The sequence below is a fragment of the Fundulus heteroclitus genome, chromosome 1, assembly GCF_011125445.2.
Source record: "Fundulus heteroclitus isolate FHET01 chromosome 1, MU-UCD_Fhet_4.1, whole genome shotgun sequence".
Classification (NCBI taxonomy): domain Eukaryota; kingdom Metazoa; phylum Chordata; class Actinopteri; order Cyprinodontiformes; family Fundulidae; genus Fundulus; species Fundulus heteroclitus.
In genome coordinates this window covers 35,087,117-35,113,076 of record NC_046361.1, presented here as the reverse complement: position 1 = coordinate 35,113,076, position 25,960 = coordinate 35,087,117, and the positions used below count along the sequence as shown (strand labels likewise).

At 40.1% G+C, this 25,960-nt stretch overlaps 1 protein-coding gene across 2 annotated transcripts; it reads right to left on the bottom strand.

Moving 5' to 3' along the window:
• Positions 1–3,486: 3,486 nt before the first annotated feature.
• klhl21 (kelch-like family member 21) lies at positions 3,487–24,858 on the bottom strand. Of its 2 annotated transcripts, none has more exons than XM_012863484.3 (5): positions 24,722–24,858; positions 15,573–16,651; positions 8,108–8,513; positions 4,136–4,208; positions 3,487–3,941 (listed from the first exon to the last, which is right to left on the bottom strand). In XM_012863484.3, the coding sequence occupies exons 2-5, from the start codon at positions 16,597–16,599 to the stop codon at positions 3,612–3,614; spliced, it is 1,836 nt and encodes a 611-aa protein (XP_012718938.2). In that variant the 5' UTR covers positions 16,600–16,651; positions 24,722–24,858; the 3' UTR covers positions 3,487–3,611. The 2 variants fall into 2 exon arrangements, with proteins under 2 accessions (XP_012718938.2, XP_021172740.2); XM_021317065.2 differs by lacking the exon at positions 24,722–24,858 and adding an exon at positions 19,397–19,613.
• Positions 24,859–25,960: the final 1,102 nt, after the last annotated feature.

The window sequence follows — 25,960 nt, the reverse complement described above, 5'->3', positions numbered from 1 at the left end:
GTAAAATTAGCTTGAAATTAGTTTATTTGCCCTTGATCGGAGCAGATAAATAAGATTATCTCCCAATGGGATAAGATTTTTGCACTTAAACTAGGAACAACTCATCTCCATCATCTTATTTCCAGTGCAGTATATCCAATTATCTCATGTTAGGGATGAAAAGACTTGTTCCATTGGCAGATTATCTTATTTACCTGCTGAAACCAACGACAAATACTAATTTCAAGCAAGTTTTTACTTCCTTTTAGTTTCCTTTTTGCAGTGTGGGCAAGCATGTGGCGATGGTGGGGAGGAACCAATCCCTAATTAGCTCTGTGTAACAGAAAGAGGGGCTCAGGCTTTATCAGTCCTTCACCTATTTATCATCTTTTATCTATATCTCTGCTCAGAGTAAACACCAGATTCTGGGACCTCAGAGGAAAGAAGTTTTGAGCACTTTCAGAATTTTAGCAATAAGAAAAACACAAACACACGATGTAACTTTAAAATATACTGTATTTACAAAACTGGTTCAACTTCACAAAACTGTATGAGAACTAAGAAAAAAAGCAGATTTTACAACACACACACACACAAAAAAAATAAACACTATAAACTATTTACTTTAAAGCAAAAACATTTTTTGCGAGCTGAGATTCTTTTGCACTTCAAGTCGACGTTGCTGGGAGCGCATTACAAGCCAGCCCGACACAACTAGATGCATAAATAAGCCCAGAAACAGAGGAAGTATAAATATATTTGGGGAAGGAAAGTTCTTCATGCACAACTCGCCTGGAGAAGTCAAAGACCGATGAAGCCCGGCTTAACGGGAAGGAACCGCTGGCCAGCCTGATGCTTGCTAGAATGCTATCAGCTGAATCAACGCCGTCCTCCGACTTCCAATCAGTTAGGGAATGTAAACGTTTAAAAGCAGTTTCTGTCCTAACTTTAACCTGCGAATGGAAATGCTGCGAAAAAAAGTCTGCTAATTTATAACTGTGGTTAAGATGAGCTGAATCAGCAGACCCCTCAAAAAAAAAAAAAAAAACTCTACTCACAATCCTACAAGTCTCCAGTTGGCTCTAGTAAAGTTAAAGCTTTTAAATTGTAATTTAAAAACAAACATGTGAGAGAAAACTATTAGATTAGCTGTTGTTGATTTTTTAGTTATCAAATGTATAAAAATTGAACTCTGCCAACTTCCTTCAATGTCTGGAGTTTGACAAAAATATAAAAGAGATGCAGAAATGCAGATAATCCTGCATATACTTCATTTTCTGTTGAATTCAAAACTATATTGGGGAAAGAACTGGCAATATTCGTGTTGGATTTTCGATGATATCCGTCGCAAATAAGCCACGTATTTCCTCTGCCTTCAGTTTTTTTTCTTTTCCACACTCCTTGTTTGCACAAACTCCTGAGAGAGTTTAATCATCACAGCCAAAAAAAAATTTATATCCAGCTGCAGGAGTCACTGCTCAAGAAAATTACAGAAACATTTCAAAAACACATAAGAACTCTATTGAAAAAAAAAAAAAAAAAGAAAGTCCTGCTGGATCTCTGTCCTGATATGGAGCGGGGAAAGTGTTGGGAACAAAGGGATGACGCATCATTGGATGAAAAAGATCAAACTGCAGCACTCCCACTCCCCCTCCTCCCCCCCCCCCCCCCCCCAGGTTCTGACCAGGGTGGGAGGGGTTAATGGAGGCCAGTCAATGGTACCAATTCCTTCATCCTCCAGGATCTGCCTGTAATCTCCTGGCCCATGAGCCGGGGCATTATCATGGACCAGGAGGAACCCACTACATCCAGCTCGGCAGTGACCGCAGCACTAAGCTGAGGACGTCTGGCCCTCAGGCCATCCTCATGACGTCCATCTCTGACGGTTTGTTCAGAGACGTTCACGCCACTGGCCCGCTGGGAACGCTGGAGGTATACGGCGGTACTTCTCCTGTTCCTGCTGGCACAAAGGAGCAGATACCAATCCTGCATATGGGTTAAAGACCTCTGACGGCCCTTTAGTGGCGCTGGTAATTTCATTATCGCTAAAATGGTAAAAACCGATTAACGTCCCCTCTCTGCTACTGAACCCACTAGATTAATTGTCATGCGATTTAACTGACTTGATATCATACTCTGATTAAAGAGGGATACTTTAAATGTTTTGAGCAGATGTTGCTTCCATTCAAGTTCAATGCAGCCGTGAGCTGGCAATTAAAAGCTATGGCAGCGGGTCAGACTTAGAAATAAATGCCAGAATGGCGAATCCTCACCGGTGTTTCGGGCTTTCAAAGGAGGCCCGCTACTCAAAATGCTTCAAAATAAACCTAAAATCTAAAACGCAGAATATTCTGTTTACAACTTCCAACAGAGAAAATGGAAATATGTTAAAGAATTCTTGTTTTCAAGTGAACAGAAACACCAACTGGTTTCCTAAATGGCTTCGTTTCATCTTCCCAGATCCCACATACACGAAGCTGCTTTCTCATGTAGTTTCCACAAAAGCCCACAAGGGGGCAGTTAAACACCAGAAACCACAAGCGTGAACCAAAACGGCCATAACTTCATCTAGAGTGGATGCTGCCTAATCACCGCAGTTTCTCTATAGTGACTCTGTCGTCCCAATTTATAAAAAAACAAACAAACGTAACCATGACAACTATCCTAATGCTATCCCCCGCCCACCCGTCACTGCTCCACGTAAAAATGGCAACATAAGTTCCTGACAGATGCACAAAGTGATATTTTAACACTGCAGCAGCAATCAGGAAATTAAATCATTTGTAAATTAAAAATAAATACATTAAGCAGGAAAACTAACATCTTAACTGCTGTAAAAGTACTGTCCCCGTCCATCAGGCTGGCCGCCGGTTCCTTCGGGGACACAGGCGCCACGACACCCAGGCAGACAACAGATCAGGAGGCGTTTAAACTTCATGCATTAGCCTCGTTAAGGAGAGAACCTCCAGGTGCTTCACTGTGTGACGCGTCGCCTGAACAACACAGATGCTGAGTATTTCCTCAAAAACAACAACAACAAAAAAAAAAAAAACGACAAGCTACAACAAAAGCAACAAGACACAAACCTGCAGCGACGCATCATTTTGACCTTACAACATGATTGTTAAAAGTTAAAGTGCTTTTAACCTATTTTACAGCTGTCTGCCATCCTTCTAGAGCCAAGTAGAAAGTGTTTCATATCCATTTAAAAGCGGATCATTTTACTACCTTTAATACAGATACGGAGCAGCAGAGTACACTGCAAAAACTAAAAATGAGTAACATTTTCTTGAAATGAATGTATTTGCCCTTGATTTGAGCAGGTAAATAAGATTATTTGCCAATGAAATGAGTATTTTTACCTCTAAAATAAGATAATTAGACATCCTGCACCTTAAATAAGATGATGGAGATGAATTGTTCCTATTCTAAGTGCAAAAATCTTATTCTATTGGCAAATAGTCTTATTTACCTGCTCAAAATCAAGGGCAAATACATTCATATCAAGAAAATTGTACTTATTTTTAGCTCTATTTTTGCAGTGAGCAACTCTCACATTTTCTCCCCCCCCCCTCCTGCAGCAATGAGGTAAACTGAACAAAGGAGAACACAGTGACCACGGATGGCCCGCGTCAATGCGCCGGGTTCACGTCCTGGTTCTGGTTCAGGTTGTTGTTGAGGTTGTGGAGCGCCTGGTGGCGCTGGTGCCGGTGGAGGTGGATGGCGTTGGACTCGGGGACGTCGGCGGGCTCGAAGGTGCCGGCCACCAGCGGCATGAACTGCCGGAAGATGCTGACGCTGCCGTGCCAGAAGGTGCGCTGGGGGAGCCGCCCGGCCACGGTCCAGGCCCGGCTGGTCGGGTCGTACGCCTCCACCACATCCGACAGCTCGAACGTGTTGTCGTAGCCGCCGGACACGAACAGCTTGCCGCCCAGGACCGCCACGCTGCCTCCGACGTGAACCTGAGAGAGCCACAGATCCAATTAAGGCGGCAAAAGGTTAAAACGTAAAGCTGGACTGGACCGTTTCCTGCTTGTTTTGTGCGGATTCGGTCCAGTTGTGGGTTGTCCAGCCTGTTTATTGTACCACACCGGAGGTCACGGGTGACTATTATTAAAGCAGGCCGGCAAACAAGCATCAGATGTGAAATACAAACCTGGTTCATGGGGCTAATTTTGTCCCACTCGTTCTTTTGTGGATTGTAAACATCAACCTCGGCCGAGTCATCCCTGTAAATAGAGACAGGCTGTTAGCGGCCAAACACCCACTGCTTCATGCGCTCACCGCCCCGCGCGACTGCGGCTCAGGTGACGGCTCATCCTGCTCGATCCTTCTAAGGCATTCTGGGTGCAACACCGCTAATGAAAACGAGTGCATTTTGAGTAGGGCTGAACAATTAATCGCATTTTCAATATAATCGCGATTTAAAAAAATGCAATTTCCAAATCGCAGAGTCTGCAATTTTTGGCTATGTAACAATCAGGGAATTAGACACGTCCATTAGGTGTTGGTAAAATGGTTTAAAGTGGGTTTGCCTCCACATGGAAGGGAAGACAGTTGCAGTGGTGAGATAATCTAATTTTATTACTTGTTTTAGAGTTTCTATAATCATACATAGCATTAAGTACTGGTCAATCAGTTTAATACATAGACTTGCTTGTTGGTTGGACTTTATGTTCAACAAGGATTGATGTCCAAATCAACTAAAAGCTGTTCTCTTGAACAATATTCTGATTAATAGAAACATTAGAAGTTCTTGTTTTGAATAGTCCTTGTTTACAAACATCTTTATTTAGAGGCCATTTTTGTTGCTTGTGGTTAACACAGAGAAAAGTCAAAATTGCAATTTTGGTTTAAATATATTGTAGGCAGAACACAATCATTACTGCTCTGAGTTTAGATGCTGTGGGTCTTTTAGCAACTAATCTGCACAGCGAGGAATCAAATTGATTTGTGGTTTGTATATGTTTAAAAAGACATGATAAATTAAACTTTTTAAAAAAAAAAAAAAATCGCAATTAGATTATTTTCCAAAATCGTTCAGCCCTAATTTTGAGTTAAAAACGAGGAGAATGAACAAGAAAACAACTTTTTAAACTTGATCATATGACCATTAGGTCCCTGTGTGGTCAAACCAACAAATCAGTGCTTGACAACACAGGCGACAAGGTGGACTGCAGGAATCTTTTCTGGGAACCAGTCGTTTTCTGGGGGCCTGAGACGTTTTGGAAAAAGGCTGAATCAGATTACCAGTCCTGATAGGAAACTAGTACGAATCTGACCGTAACCAGTCAGGGGGAATTTTGTGGCAGTTGCTCATAAGTTTTTTCCTGGTTGAATGTTCCCAGGATTTTGTTTCAGTCTAAATTCTCCTTCACAGGTAGGGCTTAAAAATAAAATGACAGATTTTATTATACCAAATCCGATTAAGAATTTTTTTCCCCCTCGTTTTTGCTTCAGTAAAATAAATTATTTTATAAACTTGCTTTGATGTCAAGCATTTCGTCTGGGAATTGACCTGAATTCAAAGTGGAACGTAACACAAGCTGTGAAACATGTTTGTAAAACAAGATGGCGGCCCCGCCGTTGTAAACAATGAAAATATAACTAAATGTTTGCTGCTATAGTGGTTTTACACAATGAGCCAAGAATAGGCTTCACTTCAGTTGTGTGACTTCAGACTGACTTAAAAAAATAAGTAAATGAGTAAATTAGTGCCTCAAATTATTGTAAAAAAAATTTCCTCTTCACAATATATTTTTCTAAACATATATTCAGCATTGCATGTTGTTCTCTTCATGGAAGCCCAATGAGTGCATTGGTAAAATAAAATCCAGATGTTCCAAAAATGAAATCTTAAAAAAAATAACATTATAAATGCAAATTAATCGATTAAACTGATTTATCACCCAGCCATGTTAACTACGTAGTATCCACCTTATTCTTGGCGGTGTTGCTTCTGGTATACTAGAGGAAGCTGCAGTAAAGCTGTTTGTCTTCACTGGCTAATCCCATTTTTTTTGGTTAAGTAAAAAATGTCTTTGCCTGGACATGGAAGCTGCACCTATAGTCAGATGAGGCCCAAGAGAAACAAGGATATCACTGTGACCAGTGGACCAAAACATTCTGGACCCACAAAGCTGCTGGGCTGCAGCCGACCATCAGAGAAGAAAGCTGGCTTCCAAATACGGTAAAAGGTGAAGGGGGGCCGTTTATTTTAGACCTGAGAAATGGCGAGTTATCTTATAATCTGTAATAATTCAGGTCTTTCCATAGCCGACCACATTCTCAACTTATAACAACAACAACAAAAAAACTGCCACAGCAATTTAAAAGCACAGAAAATCCTGTGTAGTGGTTAAAGTCTATCAGGAAGACTGAAAGCAGCAGCCAGTGCGTTTAAACTGGATTTAACTGGAAGGTGTAAGGCTCCATCTGGGTTAGACGTTGGCTAAATATGGCAGACTTTCTCTGCAGCAATTCTGTAACACTACTTTCTGAAGAAAATCTAAACTTTTAGCCATAAGGAGAACTATGAAGCAATCAAATGTTATCTCCCAGGTAAACAATTGCGCTATACATTACATATAATGACTGATTATATATATATATATATATATATATATATATATATATATATATATATATATATATATATATATATATATATAAAAAGAATAAGTATTAGGGCTGAACGATTTTGGAAAATAATCTAATTGCGATTTTTTTTTTAATATTGTGATTTAATGCGATTTTTTCCCCCAGTTTAATTTATCATGTCTTTTTAAACATATACAAACAACAAATCATTTTGTTTCCTCGCTGTGCAGATTAGGTGCTAAAAGACCCACAGCATCTAAACTCAGAGCAGAAATGATTGCGTTCTGCCTACAATATATTGCAACCAAAATTGCAATTTTGACTTTTCTCTGCGTTAACTACAAGCAACAAAAATGGCGTCTAAATAAAGACGTTTGTAAAGAAGGACTATTTAAAACAAGATCTTTTAATGTTCTTATTAATCAGAATATTGTTCAAGAGAACAGCTTTTAGTTGATTTGGACATCAATCCTTGTTGAACATAAAGTCCAACCAACAAGCAAGTCTATGTATTAAACTGATTGACCAGAACTTAATGCTATGTATGATTATATAAACTCTAAAAGTAATAAAATTAGATTATCTCACTGCTGCAACTGTCTTCCCTTCCATGTGGAGGCAAACACACTTTAAACATATTACCAACACCTAATGGACGTGTCTAATTCCCTAATTGTTACATAGCCAAAAATTGCAGACTCTGCGATTTGGAAATTGCGTTTTTTTAAATCGCGATTATATTGAAAATGCGATTAATTGTTCAGCCCTAATAAGTATTGCATGATTTATTGATATTCTCCATGTTCTTAAAGGCAACAATAATCCTGCATGAGGAGGAGTTACCCTCAAAGACATTAATATAAACAGAAGGCTGATGCTGGTGTAGTATTTACTATAAGAAAATACTGTTTCAATGTAACGGGAGGCCAAGTTCTAATTAATTAATCATCTTAAAATAAAGATTTAAATAGTTATAGTTAGGGCTGGACGATATACAAAATAGGAGCATATCGATAAAATAGAAATCATATTGATTGATATTGATAATTACCAACAAATTCAAAACATATAATTTTAAGTGCAGCTCTGACCATTTTATGCTGAATTCAAACTCAACCCTTTATTCAACAAACTTTTTTTTAATCTAAACTACAAGTTTTAAAAAAAAGAAAATAGAACGAGTGCTCTCTGAACTCATTGAAAGGGGCGGAGCTTGGTTCCTGGGTCTGCGTTGTGATTGGTTGGGAGGATGTAATGACTAATATTAACCTACATGGCAAGAATGCCAAAGGAAGGAGAACTTTTATTCTACTGAACTTTTTATTGACCCTTTCTTCTATCATCGATATATGTCTATTGATCAACATATATTGAATTATCGTCCAGCCCTAGTTATAGCTGTTTACTTACACTTAAAATGACATAAAGACCACAAAGACTAGTCTTGTAAATAAAATTATTGCACTAAAAGCTAATCAAGCTCTAAATTTAACAGCAACAGTTTAAATTTCAGTAAGCCACGCCTCACCTAACGAAGTAAATGAGGCCGCTGAGGGTCACCGTTTTGGGCGTGAAGGACCACGGGGGCAGCTGACCGCAGTTGACCATGGTCCAGCGGTTGGCGTCGGCGTCGTAGCTCTGGATGGCCATGGTGTCCTCGCCGGTCAGACAGCCTATGGCGTACAGGCGGCCGTTGCACGCGGTCGTGGAGCAGTTGTCCATGGGATGCAGCATGCCAGGCAGGGCCTCCCAGCAGTCCAGGGCCTGGTCGTAGCGCTCGGTGCTGTCCGGCGCCACCACGTACAGCTGGCCCTTCAGCACGCAGGAGCTGTGGTACTCCCGCGCCTTCAGCATGGGCGACACCTCCGTCCAGTCGTTCACGCTGGACTTGTAGCGCCACACGCCGTCGTAGAGGCGAGAGCCGTCGGATCCGCCTAGAGAACATGAGCATGTTTAACTCAGAACATCCACCCTGATGTGCTACACAATAAATCGTGTTGATAGATCATGTATAAAAAGTGATTGTTGGATTCACTCCTCCCATTCCTCTAGGGTTGCGCTGTAGTTGCTTTGCACTGATAAGCGAATGGAGGGGAAGAAGAAGAAAAAACGGTGGACCAGTAGTGCATTTATTTAGGTTGCAGTTAGCTGAAACTAAAAAACAAAATCGCCCATAGGATCATATCCTACTGGAGTTCATGAGTGTTGCCCAATGTGGTGAGTTATATTAATGCTGTAAGCTGTGACGTGATGAGTTTTGTCATCTGTTCTAAGCGTGTGACTGGTGAATTTGCTAGAGCTAGTTAGCCAAATGCTAGCTGTATTTTGCTGCACAGTGATGTATGAATGCTGCTGTTTATTAAGTGTAAACCCTGCCTTATAACTGGTTAGTTAAGTCAAGCCTAGCTCCTAAATCTATGTTTAAGTTTGTGTTTATTGAATATTGCAATACTAAGTATTGAGGTTTTGTTTTTTACTTTATTTACAGTTTAACCGGCATGTCCGTGTAAAAGCACTCGGCAATAAAATTAACAACAACAATTATCTTATGTTCTTTGTAACGGTGATGCTGGTAGTCTTGCTAACGCCTCGCAGAATAAATGAATTTTTGGTTTGCAGAGTGTCTCCGTGTGTCGGCTCTTTAATGAGTACAGCGCCATGAACCTCTAGAGGCATTTGAACATAAATGATCAAAGAGTAAATGCAAAAGCTCCGTCCTTGAACCGGCAGGCAGAGTTAGATGAGATTAAGAGACATCTGTTCCCCCCCAAACCCCCAGCTCCAACTTTAGACTCCGCTAACATAACACTGCAAAGCCACAATTGTCCACCGCACCTAAAAAAAGTTGTGCATCTGCTGCACTTTATTGTGTTTCTCTAGAAAGGCAGTAATTCAATGTATTCAATTAATAGAGACAGGATTATTAAAGGATCCACACAGTAATTTCAATTTTTTTTAACATATCGGTATCAGTATGATTAGTAAATCCGATATAAACAACCGATGTTTATTTACATCTAGTTGCCCTTTGTGCCCGTGTTTAAGGAAGGGGAGGGGACGGGGTTGGTCTTACGTTTTTTTGTTTTTTTGGCCATGTGACAGTGACGCATTGCTGCCAAGATTGTGCACTGCAAAAAGGGAATTAAAAATAAGTAAAGTTTTCTTGAAATTAGTGTATTTTTCCTTGTTTTGAGCAGCTAAATAAGTCTATTTGACAATGGAATGAATATTTTACCCCTAAAATAAGATCATTGGATACCCTGCACTTGAAATAACATATTGGAGATGAATTGTTCTTATTTTAAGTGCAAAAATCGTATTCCCTTGGCAAATAATCTTATTTACGATATTAATATCCCATATCGACATCGGCCCAAATTTTCATATCGGCGCATCCCTACAAGAAATACGTATTTTCCTGACAGACCACTTCCATAAACAGCCGCTGTCTGAAGAACGAGACAGGTGTGATGTGTAAAAGGCAAATTTAAATTAGGTGTTTGCCTTTATTTTAGGAAATATGTAATTACTTGATCCTGAACAAAAAAAAAAAAACAAGAGTGCAACTTGGCAATAAGGTAAACTACAAGGGTTCTATTTTATTTGGACAACATCAAGCTTTATGATGTTAAAAGAAATCTTTAAAAATTCAGGATACTATATGAAAGTGATAGTTAAGGCCCTTTTTTTGTTTAAGCCTTTTCACCTCAGAGCCAGCTAGCGCCGTACTGATGTTAAATCGACCAGGAAGGCCTATGTTGATTTTTTGAGACATCCTTTGCTGCTAAAAATATAGATTTTTTTTTTCTACTTCTAAACTTTTTTATTGAAGTTATGAACGACATGAATTCCTGTCAGTCGATCACACATATATCAAAACAAACATTTTTGGAGTGACTTGTGGGGTAATCGCTAGACTCCCAGTGCCTGTGACTGCAGTAGGCTTTTGTTTAGCTGCAGCCCCAAATTAGACATACTTGTCAAGAGGATTAAGATCCACTAGCAGCTTAATAAAAAATATCTAAAAAAACCCCCAAAAAAAACTAACAATACCAAATGCAGTTTTTTCCCAACAGGAGCAGGAAACTTCACCACCAGCCATTGACCTTAAACCCCTTCTGTTGACACTCAGGGGGGTGTTTTGCAGAGGAATGTGATGACCGAGGCATTCAGACTTCTTCCTCAACAGGCCCTCTTGTCCCCCTATTCCCTGCAGGAGAGAGGGCTAGATGCTTACTATGTGGGTTTATAAAAGCCACGTTTTACTAAAACAAATCTTAGGTGTGGGATTCCTCCTACAGGTTTCCTCCTACAGAGGCCCACGTGTCTCACTGAGTGTTGTTTCTTTTTACAGTTTAAAACTATTTTTTTTTACACTTGGAACTTTTGTTAAGGCGAGGGATGGAAGGATGGATGGCTCTTCCAGACAACTGGATAAGAAATAGAGTTTGGAAATAAAGCCTTTAACAATCGTAGTCTATTCTGAAAATGCCCCTGAGCGTGTCTGACTGTCCATTTAAACCACTCCAGATGACAGACGGATGCTTGCGAAGGCGCACCCCACCCGATCCCGTTAAAACGGCAGGCTTTTGTGACGTAACAAAAACTCTTACTACATGAAATATCGTCCACAACTTTCACAATTTATCCATCAACCCTGTTAAAGTGGAAAATGGAAAAAAAGAAGCTGAGCTGACATCTTATACTTCATATAACACAAAGCTTTTACTGCATGGAGCGACATCCTTCCTGCTGAATGGTTTTGCACACAAGCCAAGCCATGGAGAGCGAGTTGAATTTAAGAGCTGGTTTTAGGTGACACAATTAACTAGGGCTGTGCATAAAAATCGATACAAAAACTAATATTGATATTTTTGAAAATGATTTAATATCGATATTATGCCTTTCAGTATCGATATACCTCCCAACCCATAGGGGGCGATAATACAGCGCGCCATTACTGTTCACAACGAGCAAGAGCAAGTGAGACGAATTAACAGAACAGCCGACAGGATTTTAAAAGAGCCTTCGTTCCTAAAATCAGATGTTTGGGCACATTTTTGGTTTCTGTGAAATGTTAAATGCATTAAACCAAATGCACTTTATTTTTGGTTGGTTTTGTTGATTGAATGGCTGAGCATTAATTTGAAGTAATAAATATCGGTATTGGAGTCAAATAAAGCTGAGCTATATAGAGAATCGTATTTTATCGAGAATCATATCGAATCGGCTCATTTTAGATGATACCCAGCCCTACAATTAACGTTCACGTTTAATAATTTGTTGCAACCAAAGAGTAATTCTAGGCAAGTAAAAGACACAAAATTAAGCGAAAGTAAAATGTGATTGAAACATTTTCCAGTTGATCAAAACTGTAACGGCTTTGATTAGAAATCATTTCGGTACTCTTATACTCGGGCACTTATGCTCAGTCTGAAAAAATACGGCGGCATTCTGCAAGTCTTTCACCTAAACAGCACCAACAAAGCAAGATAATCCTACCTTACCTCAGCAAAAACCTCCTTATTTCAGATTCACCACAGCAGCAAGAAGACTAAATGCTGAAAGTGAATAAAAAGGTGCCTGAACAAGGGTTGTCCACACTTATGTAACCGGGTTGTTGCAGTTTTTATTTTTACAAGTTGCTCCAAACAAATAGGTTTCCTTTTCACTCAAATTGTGCAGGATACATGTTACATTTGAAACTGTTCATCCCCTTTCATCTTTACGTCATTAAAACATTGCTTTTTAACAGAAGAGACCGAAACATGGCTACACTATAAAAAGGGAACTAAAAGTAAAGTTTTCTTGAAATGAGTATATTTTCCTTGATTTGAGCAGCTAAATAAAACTATTTGCTAATGGAATGAGTATTTTTACCCCTAAAATAAGATAATTAGATATCCTGCACTTGAAATAAGATGACTTATTCTTATTTTAAGCGCAAAAAAATCTTATTCCATTAGCAAATAATCTTATTTACTTGCTCAAATCAAATAAAAATACACTAATTTCAAGAAAACTAACCTTTAGTTCCTTTTTTGCAGTGTAGCTGAAGCTGAGAAGGTTGCTGTGCAGGTGTTGCAGCTATTTCTGTAAATGAAGGGATTAGCCCATGCTGCTAAATTAATCTGTCACTGTTGCTACACGCATGCTTGGTATGAAGGATTGCTGCAAAGTCAACAACACAATGCGGGTGTCAATGACTCCACGCAACCTGCTGGCTTTCCTTAGATATAGTTTGAATCGACTCTGTAAAGTGTCTTGACGTGACGTGTTGTGAATCTGGGCTATATAAATAAACTGATTTGATTTGATTCATGTCGTGAAAGTCTGACACGACTTCTTAACTATTTCTGGTGGTTTTCAAGTCAGGACCGCTCCAAGGACCTGCTGTCCTGGCAGCATCTGCATCGCCTCATTCGCCCTCCTCAGGCACAGTGGATAATAAAGGAGGCTCCAGATTATTTATATTCTCTCTCTCTAAAGGCCTTTTTAAAAACTTTGGGGGTAGGAATAGAAATCTGCGCTGTGACTTCAGGACAGGAAAGATCCCTTTATAGTCGCACAGAGAGGACATTCGTCTCTGCGTTTAACCCATGCTTTAGGGCAGGGGTTCCCCTGTGGGGGTTGGGACCACTGAGCTATATAATACACTGGAGTGCTGATTTTGCCAAAAAGCTGAAGTCACTGGCCGCCATCTTGCTACTCTCACAGAATCCCACAGGATATGCTTGCAACAACAAGCAGTTTTCTGGCTGTGTAAAAACGTTTCACAGGTAATTCTACAGTCAGTGGATGTACTAACACTATCAACTTCTAGGAAATTAGGTGCTGAAATATTTTACGTTATTCATATTAAATATATAAGTATGTGTATATGTATATATGTATATATATGTATACACATGTAAATATATGTTTTTGTATATTGTTATTTATATATTTATAAATGTTAAACATATGTATTTAAATGAATAAAATGCAAAATATTTCAGCACATGACTCTCAGTACTTGATATTTTTAGAACATAACATAAAACTATATGGCATTTGACATTTGAAAAGTCTTAAGCCTCCCCTGAACATGAGAAAATTCTCGTTATTCGATGCTGTAGCGCACATATTCCCTAGTTACTGGGAGGAAAATAGGGAGTACCAATATGGCGGCTGGTGGCTTGAAAGCGACTCGTTCAAACAGACGGTGATTAGCACTCCAGTGTATTATATAGCTCAGTGGTTGGTGGGCTGCAAGATGATTTGATGCGAATGTGATAAAAACATTTAGCATTTCTTTCTTTATATGTGAAGCAAGTATAACTTTACAAGATGCTCAATGTTTCTCATTTTAATGCAGGAGGAAGGCAGCACAGCTTTTGCAAGATTTTTTTTTATTATAAAAATACAATTTTATTCTCATCATTTTACATGTTTATTTTTTAAATACTATAACCAAAAGGGGTGGGGGATCACCAGCAGTGTCCAAAAATAACTTTCAGATTCACCGGCCAAGCATATTTTTGCCGGCCAAAATATCAACTCTGACCGACTCCTGCTAAATATCACCACATAATCCCGCTACGTAATTAGCCTGAGCTAAACGCTAGCTGTTAGCAAACGGACGTGACGTAGTTGCTGTAGTTCTCGTGTTTGTGTACGTTTGTTGTCGTACTGGCTGAAAGCAGAGGAACATAAAGAAGCATCCACCCAATTGAAGACGGAAAAACACGACTTATTTGGTGCAAACATTTAAGGCCCATTCATACCTCACGTAAAAGACGGATACGGATACGTGTGGAGTGTTTCATACGTTCTAACCGTTGATTTCGTCTGTATTTTGACACGAAAATTGGGAGCTTACGATTACGGACGAAACGGATCAATACGGAGCAATACTACCGGAAAAGGTGGGGGCGCTATTGAGTTTGTAGTACAAAATGTCAACAAAATCACGAAGAAGGTTATAATTCTGGGCTTTAAACAGTGGCGGGATTCGAGGAACGATTTGCGGAGCTTGTCCGCAACTACCCACTCATATATGATGTGTCGTGTCCGGGTCACAGGGACAAACTAAGAGTTTACTTACGGAGCAAATACAACAAAATCACGTCTTGGACCGTCGCCATGTTTGATCAGTGACGAATTATTGGCACCCAGCACTGCCACCTAGAGGAAATGTTGGTTATTGCGCACCTCAACGGACGGAGGTATGAAGGAGTCAACGGATAGAACGTACGGACAGAAATACGGACGTGTAGGCCAAATGTAGGGTATGAATGGGCCTTTAGTCGCCATGTGACAGCTAGCTCTCTGAAATTTACTAGCCAAACGGAAAATGTACTGGTGTTTGGCGAGTAGGGCTGGGTATCATCTAGGATGAGCCGATTCGATACGATTTTCGATACATAGCTCACGATACAATACGATTCTCGATACAGCTCACCTTGATTTGATTTGACTCCAATATCGATATTTATTACTTTCAAATGCTCAAAGTCATTCAATCAACAAAACCAGCCAAATATTATATTTATGTTCAATTTATTGAACACTGATATATTAACAGGAAAACAAAGTGCATTTGGTTGAATGCATTTAATGTATCACAGAAACCAAAAACGTGCCCAAACATCTGATTTTAGGGATGAAGGTTAGGCTGCAATAGCGCCCCCTAGGTGTTGGGAGGTATATCGATATTGAAAGCCAGAATATCGGTTTTAAATCATTTTTAAAAAAATCGATATTAATCTTTGTATCGATTTTTATGCACAGCTCTATTGGCGAGTGTTAATTTCGGACCCTGGTCACCAGTCTGTGGCTCTGTTATTTTGAGAGGGGGGGGCGTGGCGTTCAAATGAACTAAAATATCTGTTTGAATTACACAACGATTAATTAATAACATCTGACCTTAAAATAAGTCAACACCATTTGTTTTTAACGACAAGCAGCCCCCGGATGTTGTCGGGTACAGGAAGCGTCTGTGGGGTTCCTACCTGTGACATACATGTCGTTCCCCAGGGCAGCTATGCTGTAACCTCCCCCCAGGTGGTCGGGGAACTCAGCCAGGTAGCGCCACTGTCCGGTCTGAGGGTTGTAGCAGTCCACCGTGACCAGCTCGTCGCAGTCCTGGTCACAGCCGCCCACCACCACCAGGATTTCCGCCAGCCCCGTGGACGGCCGGGGCCGCATGCGGTGGCACGGCCTGTCGTGGCGGTCGTATTCGCAGGACTGGAAGCTGCGGGCTTCGTTCACCATGCGCAGGCAGGTGGGCGACAGGTAGACGAGCGGGTCGCTCTCCACGTGCGCCAAGAGGAAGAAGCGCCGGACGAACGGCAGGCGGACCTGCTGGAGGAGCTCGGGCCAGTAGTGCAGCCGTCGCTGCAGGTCGGCCTTCACCCACCGCACGGCGATCTGGTAGACCGTCTCCTCCTTGTCCACGCACAGCTCGTCGTCAGACACGAACTCCAGCAGGCGCTTCCAGGGCAGCCGCTCAAAGTCCGTCCCTTTCGCCAGCTCCATTATGTTCCTGAGGACGAAGCGGCGCGCGCTGACCGCCAGCTCCCTGCAGGCGTACGCCTCGGCAAAGTCCTGGATCTCCAGGCAGTTGGAGACGTCCAGACGCTGCTCCAGGAACGCACAGCAGGCCTCTTTGACGGAGGGGAACTGAAACAAATCGGCCGTCTTCAGCAGGAGGTCCACGTTGTCCTGAGTGACCGTGACCCGGCCCGTGTAGCAGAAGTCCACCAGCAGGCCCAGAAGCTCGGCCGACACCTCGTGGAGGACCACGCGGTCCATCGCGCTCTCCCTCAGCGTCCCCGTGAACATGGCCCGGAAGTAGGTGCTGGCGGCGGCCAACACCGTGCGGTGACAGTGGAACTCGCGGCCCTCGGCGCATAACGTCACGTCGAAGAACTTGCGCTCGGCCCGCAGCTCGTGGATGCCCCTCAGGAGGTTGAAGGCGTGCGACGAGTCGAAGAAAGGTAGCGTGGACGGCTGTGTCTGGAGGACGGGTTTCTCCATCTCTCCTCTCGCGGTTTCTCACTGCTGGTCGAGCTCAGAATGAGGATTTCATCTGAAAATAAAACACCAGAGATGCTTGTTAAGCGGCAGCCAAGCTTACCATGAATTCTGCTACAAACACCTACTTCACCGTCAGCCAGGCTTCTTATTCTTTACCTTGTATGACACTTAACCGAACCATAAAACTTGGTTACAGTTAAAGGACCAGAAGGATTTTCATCGTTGTGGTGGAAACGATCATAAAACATTAGGGCTGGGCGATATGGATTAAAAAATAAATCTCAGATTTTATCATACTAAATCCGATTAATCGATTTTTTTCCCTCCTTTTTGTTTCATAAAAAGAAATTAAAGAAATTATTTTAAAACCTTGCTTTTATGTCAAGCATTTCATCAGGAAGTTGACCTGAATTCAAAGTGCAACTAAAAACAAGCTGTGAAACATGCTTGTAAAACAAGATGGCAGCCGTGCCATTATAAACAATGAAAATATAACAAAACATTTGCTGCTAGTGGTATTACACATTGAGCTAAGAACAGGCTTCACTGCACTTGTGAACTTCAAACTAAGTAAAAAAAAATTAAATAAAGTACCTCGTATTATGGTAAAAAAAAGTTTCCACTTAACAATATTTTGACAATACATTTGCCTAAACATATATTCATCAGCATCACATGCTGTTCTCTTCATGGAAACCCAATGAGTGTAATGGCAAAATAAAATCCAGATTTTCCAAAAATGAAATCTTAAAGAATTGTAAATTCGAATTAATCGATTAAATCGATTTATCGCCCAGCCCTATAAAACATACAATTTAATGAATTTCAAAACAACAGCAGGGTGCAAACTTTCCATTTATTGCACATTTCCTTCAGTACACACAGTCTAAAAATGATATATAAAGACTCAAAATAGGTTTTGTTGAATTTTCTTTAACTCTGTGTGACTGTTACTGGTTCAAAGATGGAGGACGGCCTCCAAAATCTTCAGCTTCACCTCAAGTAAACGACTAATCGGATGTTCCTACAGCACGATGATCCCATACACACTAAGGATAAAGCAGGCTAACATCTTTAGCCACGAGTAACAAGTATGTTTAAAAGCAGGATCCATACCACGAAACCAACCAACTAAAATCATCTCTACGAGTTCTGATAGGAGGAGGGATCAAATCTCAAGTCAAAAAGTGTCTGTTTTTTTCTCACTAAGGGACATAACCAGATTTTAGTGGTAGGTGTATGTGAGCATTTAAATTCTGTTGGGAAAAGAAACTTCACAATAAATATAAACTAAACCTGTGCACAAAATTCTAGATTTTAATACAAACATAAACCGAAGCTGAATGTTGTCTCACCATTCCCCCACTGGATTAAAAAAAAAAATAAACAGTTAAATTTCTTCATTAAAGCAGCACTAAGTCACTTTTTAGTGGCGCTCCCCCTACAGGGCATTTTGAAAATAGCACTGTGGTAAACACCGACTGCCCTCCGTGTGCCCCGCATCCATCCAGGTAGATAGATAGATGTGAAGATTTTAAAAATATCTAAATATAAGATAAGGCTATATTGTTTATATCAATATATAGATTATTTTTTTTAGCTATTTGTCATATTTATCTAATGCCTATCTAATATCTAATTTGTTTTTTACTTTTTTTGGAATTATCTAATGCCGTTCGTCAAAAAAAAAAAAAAAAAAATGCTGCCTGTGAGACATTTTGGGATGAAGCTTTGATTCATGGATGCCTTTTTATGATTACTTTACCAAAAGAAAAACCTACAGAGATAAATATTGTATATTGGCATTGAACCTAAAATCTCGAGATATTAATATAAACTAGTGCACAGTAGCCTTTTCGCTGCAAATTGTTACTTTTGTTTGATGTCTCGCTACAGAATAAATGGCTTGTCGTGTGAGCCGTGTTCGGATCTGATTTATGTTTTCGCTTCCTTTCCTCTTTGGACATAGGTTATCTTTGACGAACCTCCAAAATCCAAAAGTGTCCTATGATCACCTGTGAGTAGCGCAAAAAAAGGGGGTACAGCTATGGATGCCAATAGTTTACATTGGGCTGTTCTTCTTACCACGTAAACAACAACAGAGCCGCAAGATATGCCACCATGTTGTAACATGGGAAGTTGACGGTTTGATTTACCGGTCAGAGACAGTAGGGGGAAGATGACGGACCCCACCATCGTCTCATAAATACTTGGATTACCATTCTACTGTGATTTTTAGAGTGATTTTTTCAAGCTGTATGCAAACAAAATTTCGTTCTGTACGCACTTTGTGCATACAAAATGACAAAGCTCTCTATCTATCTATCTATCTATCTATCTATCTATCTATCTATCTATCTATCTATCTATCTATCTATCATTACAGGGACTTAGAAGAGGGTATATTATGGTAAAAATGTTACTTAGTGCTGCTTTAAAAGCCAAAAATAAATTGACCTCCATCTCCATAAACCCTCTGAAAGGAACATCTTTAAAGAATAATTTTAAGTAAATTAAGTAAGCTTAATGCTAGAATTGTTTTTAGTTTGTCTCAAAAGTTTCTCATGATGGAGTCGTCTATTGCGACATAATTTGCCATAAATTTAAAATTAGCCTTAAATAATAGGAATTTGGTTTTTCATGGCGCGACAAAAATACTTCCCGTAAAGCATATTTGTTTTTTGTCAACTTAATGGAAAAATAAAACTATATTTTACAAGCTTTTAACACAGTATGAAACCCAGACAGCACAACAACACCAGATAAAAGCCTTTTCCAGTTTTTTTCCCCCTCCTACCTGAGGAGCCCCTCCAGGCTCGACGTACGACAGTCTAGAAAATACGACGGCGAAGCTCAGCACGACTCTGATGAAAGCGGGCAGCTCCTCCGACGCGTTTAAGAAAGAGAGCTCGCTTGTGGTCTGCAGCTATAAATACGCCCGCGGTGTCCATTTCCAGACAGGAGTGAGGGGGGTTGGATTTTGGGGGTGAACACCTAAAAGGCAAGCGAGCTGAGGCTAAGAGTCTCTGGTATGTCTCTGCGGTCCCTCAGGGTGAGTAAGGGGTCTGTATGAGAACAGGCGGCAGAAGCCTCGGCTTCCTTACCACCAGCAGTGTCACTTCCTGTCCAGATTTCCAGTAATCTCTTGGCAAAACACAATTTCTTCTGCTCTTCCCACCGAAGCAGCAGCATCACCGCTTCAAATCGACAAGAAAACGAAGTTTAATGCGCTAAGAGAAAACCTACAACCACTCTTCTATGGATAACTTCCATTGCATTGCCTTGAAATTCGATCCACACGAACCTTATGAGAAACACGTTTTGTCGGTGACATTTACATAAGGAATACAGTGCTGTGTTTTCAGCTCAGTCGACGCGCCAAGACAACAAAAACCACTGGCGACGACTACGCGGCGGACCTAAAATACACAGGTATCTGCTTGCAGAGATTAGTATAAAGTTTGCTGAAAAGCCCGCTGTCCCTTGGCTGAACGACGGCGCACATTCCTCACCCAGGTTCAACAATGCAGCGGTCTGAAGAGCTATGCAGGAGATCAATCTTCTCCCCCGTAGGGGCAAACAAGAGCCTAGTAGCGCAGAGCGGAGGTAAAAAATGGACGGGAACACTTACACATTATCGGAAAGTCTTCTCAACGTGAGAATATTCTTGAAAAAAAAAAGGATGAAAAGTAATGTCATGTACAGAGGAGCGTGGCTGATAAGCAACGCTGCGTCTGATTTGGAGATTGTGGCAGGGCAAAATAAACCCAATGGGGGGGCTCCTATCAGTTGTACCCGGAGGCATAAAAACACCAACCAGTACAGCGTTAACGTGTTAAATTTATAATTTTTACTTCAGTCTGTTAGGGTCCCATGTGGTAAAACATAAACCACAGAGTATTTCTCAATCGGTTCTGAAATTTGGAGACAAGTCCATCAATCCTCGCCACACCGCCCTCCCTAGAAAATGGGGAACATAAATCTTCCCAGAACTTGGTGTCCTTCCGGAGTCTGATTAATCCAGGAGGGTACGGGGGTGGGGGGGGGGTACACGGTAAAAACAAAAACAGACTGGATGTAAAGGCGCTGTGTGTTTCCCATCCACCTGTTCCACCTGTGAAGCATTGCCCCCTGCTGGCACCACCCTGCAGTTACACCCACACGTGGTTCACAGTCAGGTCTAGAGATACTTGGACAGAGACAAAGCTCTAATTATGGCTCTGTATCGCAATCCATTTTTAAATATAACACCTGAGTCGCATCTGGTATAATATGGACTTTCAACTTTAATGTGGTGGGTTGAACAAGACGATCGCATAACAACTACAGGAACTAGGAACTCATTTCAGGGGCTCATAAGTAATTGGACAAATGAAAGACAAATTTAAAGATGTAAGTTGGCTTATGGGCATTCATTCACTTTATATATATATATATATCAATTGCCCTCGTATCAATTGCCCTCGTCTCCAAGATGAGCATACGTCTGTAGCAGCGATGCCATGAGGGCTGCACATTTTCCTGTCACATTTTTTATTTATTTTTTTAAATAGATCCCAATTTCTGCTTGGAAAGTGACGTACAGTTGTATAAATGAGACCCCTGGTTTTTTGTGCATTGCTGAGTTCACCAATGGCCTTTTTCTGTTTTGAGATGTACCAAACGGTAGATTTTGCCTCTAATATTGCAATTTCTTTGACACGGAAGAGGTTTAACAGAAGGAGGGATTTACATTAAAAGACTCCCACAGTTATTAAAGTTATCAAAGTAAGTCAGTTCCTTCCTGATCAGTCCGCATTTATCAGCGCACCTGTTCAAGATGCGGGGAAAAAATTTAAGAAACTCAGCTTTTATTGCAGTGGGATAACATCCCCGGTTACTTTGAGCAAATTTATTCAGAGGAGGAAAACTACATGGATGTTAGGATTAATATAGCATTTTATATTAATGCAGTTTAAAAAAATTTGTGATAGACGCAACAATGAAGGCTTTTTTCTATTGTCCGTCGAACGCAGCTTCTCAGAAACTCAGTTAAGCTGAGATGTTTGGGGTCTTCAGGATGGTCTGGTTAGTCTGTTTAGCTTATTTACTCAGATTATTTACTGCTCTGCCTATATCCTCTGCCAAAGAGCCAAAATAACAGAAGCATTATAGTGCGCTTAGTTAAAGCCATGAATGCAGCCGATGAACACAGACAGAACTGCCTGCACACATCTCTGCTTTCTCTAACTTCACACACCATTACTAACTTACTGCGCTGGTCGTCTTACACTCTAAACTCTAAACGACCATTAATGACATGAAACCACTGGCTTTTCCATCACCTCGACCTTTAATCAATGACTGAAATGAATCGTCTTCAGAAATATGTTCAGATTTCGCCACAGGCTACAAACCCTCACTCGTGCCTTTAAAAAAAAAAAAAAAAGAAAAAGGCTCCAAAAGTGATCAAACTAGTACTAAAGTAATTCAGCAGCGCCGCTCTGTGATTCAGGATTGTGAGAACGAAGACGAGCCTGATGTAACCATCCAAGTGGAGACACATAAACCTGCAGCCCGTCTCAGCTGCGCCTGTCTTGCCCTTAAAAAGGCAACCCTACAATCTCACCTCATTCCCCCGTGTCACCCGCCGGAGGCACAAAGCTCCCAGAGGTAACACAAAGAAAAGACAACTGATGGTGGATGTGTTCCTGCTCTTTTTGCTGTAGTCATGAACAGCGTGGCTTTTATTTGATCCGATTAAGGCGTCATCTAATGGCCACTTGACTAGCAAATTTCTTTTATTACGTTTTTTATTCCGGGGCGTTTTAAATTGTTCAGTTTTAAGAGCTCAAAATAGAGACGTGACGATACTTAAAACTCACACAAGAACGAGACTAGGGCTGAACGATTTTGCAAAATAATCTAATTGCGATTTTTTTTCTTAATATTGCGATTTAATGCGATTTTTTTCCCCCAGTTTAATTTATCACGTCTTTTCAAACATATACAAACAACAAATCAATCTGTTTCCTCGCCCACAGCATCTAAACTCGGAGCAGAAATGATTGCGTTCTGCCTGCGATATATTTCAACCAAAATTGCAATTTTGACTTTTCTCTGCATTAACCACAAGCAACAAAAATGTTCTCTAAAAAAGATGTTTGTAAAGAAGGACTATTTAAAACAAGAACTTTTAATGTTTTTATTAATCAGAATATTATTCAAGAGAACAGCATTTAATTGATTTGGACATCAATCCTTGTTGGACATAAAGTGCAACCAACAAGCAAGTCTATGTATGACTTTAATATTTATTTCTAGAAATCCCACTTACGATCGATTAGGGCTGGACGACATAGAAAAAAATCCATACTGATAAAAAATAAATATTGGCTCGTTATTGATAATTATCAACAAATTCAAAACATATATTTTAAGTGCAGCCATGGATATTTTATGCTGCTTATTTTTAGATACAGAACACACATACTGAATTCAAACCCAACCCTTTATTCAACCAACTTTGTACCAAAACTACAATTTTTTAAATAAAGAACGCGTGCTCTCTGAACTCTCTAAAGGGGGTGGAGCTTAGTGACAAGAGCGTTCCTGGGTCAGCGCTTGTGATTGGTTGGGAGAATGCAATGACTGTAATATTAACCTACATGGCTAAAATGCAAAAAGAAGAACTTTTATTCTACTGAACTTTTTATTGACCCTTTTTTCTATCATCGATATACGTCCATAGATCGATATAAATCGTTATTGAATTATCGTCCAGCCCTGTGAATGATAGCGTGCTGCTACGTAGGCTCGACGTACCCCACCGATGCTTTCCGCCTCCGTTACCATCTTTGACCTTGCACTCCTCGTAAAGATTAGGGATCAGTGTGCAATGAAAATGCTGTACTTTGGTTCTAACATGTTAACAAGTCGCCTAAACCCCGGATTTTACCACAACAGAAAATATTCCCAGATCAGTCGCGATAAAGGCGGCCGTGTCTCGCGTTATTGCTGCAGCTTTGGGATGCAAATGTGGGAGCTGATGGGCGAAGGCATTTTTCAGCCTCGTCTATCCTTTCGGTATCGTCTCAACAGGTATTGCTGATTTAATCACACAGCACTGCTGTGGCGGTTCTAGTGGTAGCATTTGTTTTGCAGAGCCTACATAGGGCTGGACGATATTTCAATACTATCTTATAGTCATCAAAACAAATCGATATAACATCATATCATGACAAAGCTTCAGATTCACACCCCTACTAAACCCTATCCTGGATGAGAGACTTTTAGCAGCTTTGGAATGGATTCTGAAGCATTTTCTATGAGTCAAACTGATTTTTTTGTTGTTTTTTTGCCTGAGAAATACAACAAAACAAGACATTTTATAGACAACGATAACAACCAGTTATTGTTCTGTTATTCTGCTCACTAATGACTAATTGTCGTTCTTGGTTTTAAATGAAATCAGACCATGTTACACAACCTTTTTTGTTTAGTTTACTGTGATTTTTTTTATCAAAAAACATTGTGATGCCTTTTAAAATGTAAAAAATTCAGTATGTCTTGGTTTTTCTTCTACATCCCTTTGATTGTGATTGATATGTTTTATTTAACCACCCACAAGCACTGATTAAATGCTAAATAAAGCATTTTGAGCCAGTGACTTTTACCCTCAGGTCATGTATTGATGGCAACTTCTGTGAGCAAGGAAAAGAGAAATAAAAAAAAAGCCACCATTGCCTGCTGTAAGCCACATATGGTCCAGGGTGATATTCAAATGTGAAACATCTGATTATAACAGGCGGTTTCTGCACAGCACCAAGCTAGGAGCTGCCCACAGATGCGTCGCGAAAAGCTAGCATAAACAAAACAATAAATTACAAGAAAGCTACAAGTGAGCAGCTATTTGCCTGAATCAAATATCTGTCGATTCTTATAATCTCAATGGTTTTTTTTTTAAACAGTTTAACCAATCCTAAGGGAAATCTCGTGCTACACCAGTTCAACAGGCAGCAGAGAATGTTTTAGCTCATTTCCACGCAACGTCCGAGCTGCAACCAATGGACGAAATGACGAACCACATAAAAAAAAATGAGACGAATGTGTCGTTGTGTATCTCACAAAAGTGTGCACTCACCGAAGGACGGAGAGATTAAAGAGTAAAATATCAGGGCTGACATTCAAAATTGAGCCTAAAGGATTAAAGTTTGACGCCGCAGAAGTCCTCGGCCTCATCTGCGCCATGACAGCCTGTGTTGGTCAGGAGACAATGATGCCTTCAGGTACCGTCGTAAACATTACTGTTAAATAGAAAAACTATCGATTTAACGTTTTATCCGTTAAGATTTTATTGTTTTATAAACTACAACTATTTGTGTTATGTTAAACATATATGTGTCTAAACCTAGTAGTAATTTTGATGTTTAGTGTATAGGCTAACTTAAAACTATACTTGCACTTGTTTCTAAGTTTATGTCTTTCTTCATGTTTTTGCCTTCACACCAAGTAATAGAATTTAAAGAAAACAGTATAAGATAACAGCGTAAATAGAATCAGGGTTAGAGCACCAAATTTCTTTCTTCTTTTTTTCTAATGAAAGAAAGAAACACAAAAGTCCAAACTTACAGTTTGAATTTAAACGCACCTCAAATGCCTCGTTTCTGTTGGTTAAAAATTATTTCAGTTTTAATAAGATCCAGTTGTGCAAACTAGCTGCCAGTTTGCTTTTAAGTCTGCGCTCTCCTGATGTAAAACTCAGTTTTAAGGATTAGATTATTAAGGAAGTCAGAAATAGTTCAAGTCATATAATTTTCACAATGTTGGAATTAAAAAAATATTATTTATAAAATATGTTTTTTTTTATTTTATCTATTTTATTGATTTGTTTTTAATAGCTTTATCTCTACACTAGAATTTTAAATCCTTCTACATCAGAAAAACACGGAACTGGTGGAGAAAAGGTGTTGAATAAAAAAAGATGGTGGTGAGTATTGTAGTTGTATGGTTTAGGGACAGTGGCACAGAAGAAAAGACAGAAGGAGATGGAAGTAGCAGAGATGAAGATGTTCAGGTTCTTTTTTTGAAGTGACATAGGATGGATGAGATCAGAAATGAGTACATCAGAGGGACAGCTCGTGTTTAGATGCTTTGGAGATAAAGCCAGGGTACATAGAAGGATGCTGAGGCTGGAGGAAGACCGAAGAGATTTATGGATGGGAAGTTAGTCGGTGTGAGAGAAGAAGATACAGAAGATAGGGTTAGATGTAGACAGATGACCTGCTGTGGCGACTCCTTGCAGGAAAAAGCCTTAAAAAACACACTCTATCTGAAAAAAAAGTTTATTTATCACTGGACCCGGTATCACTCAAAATTTTAA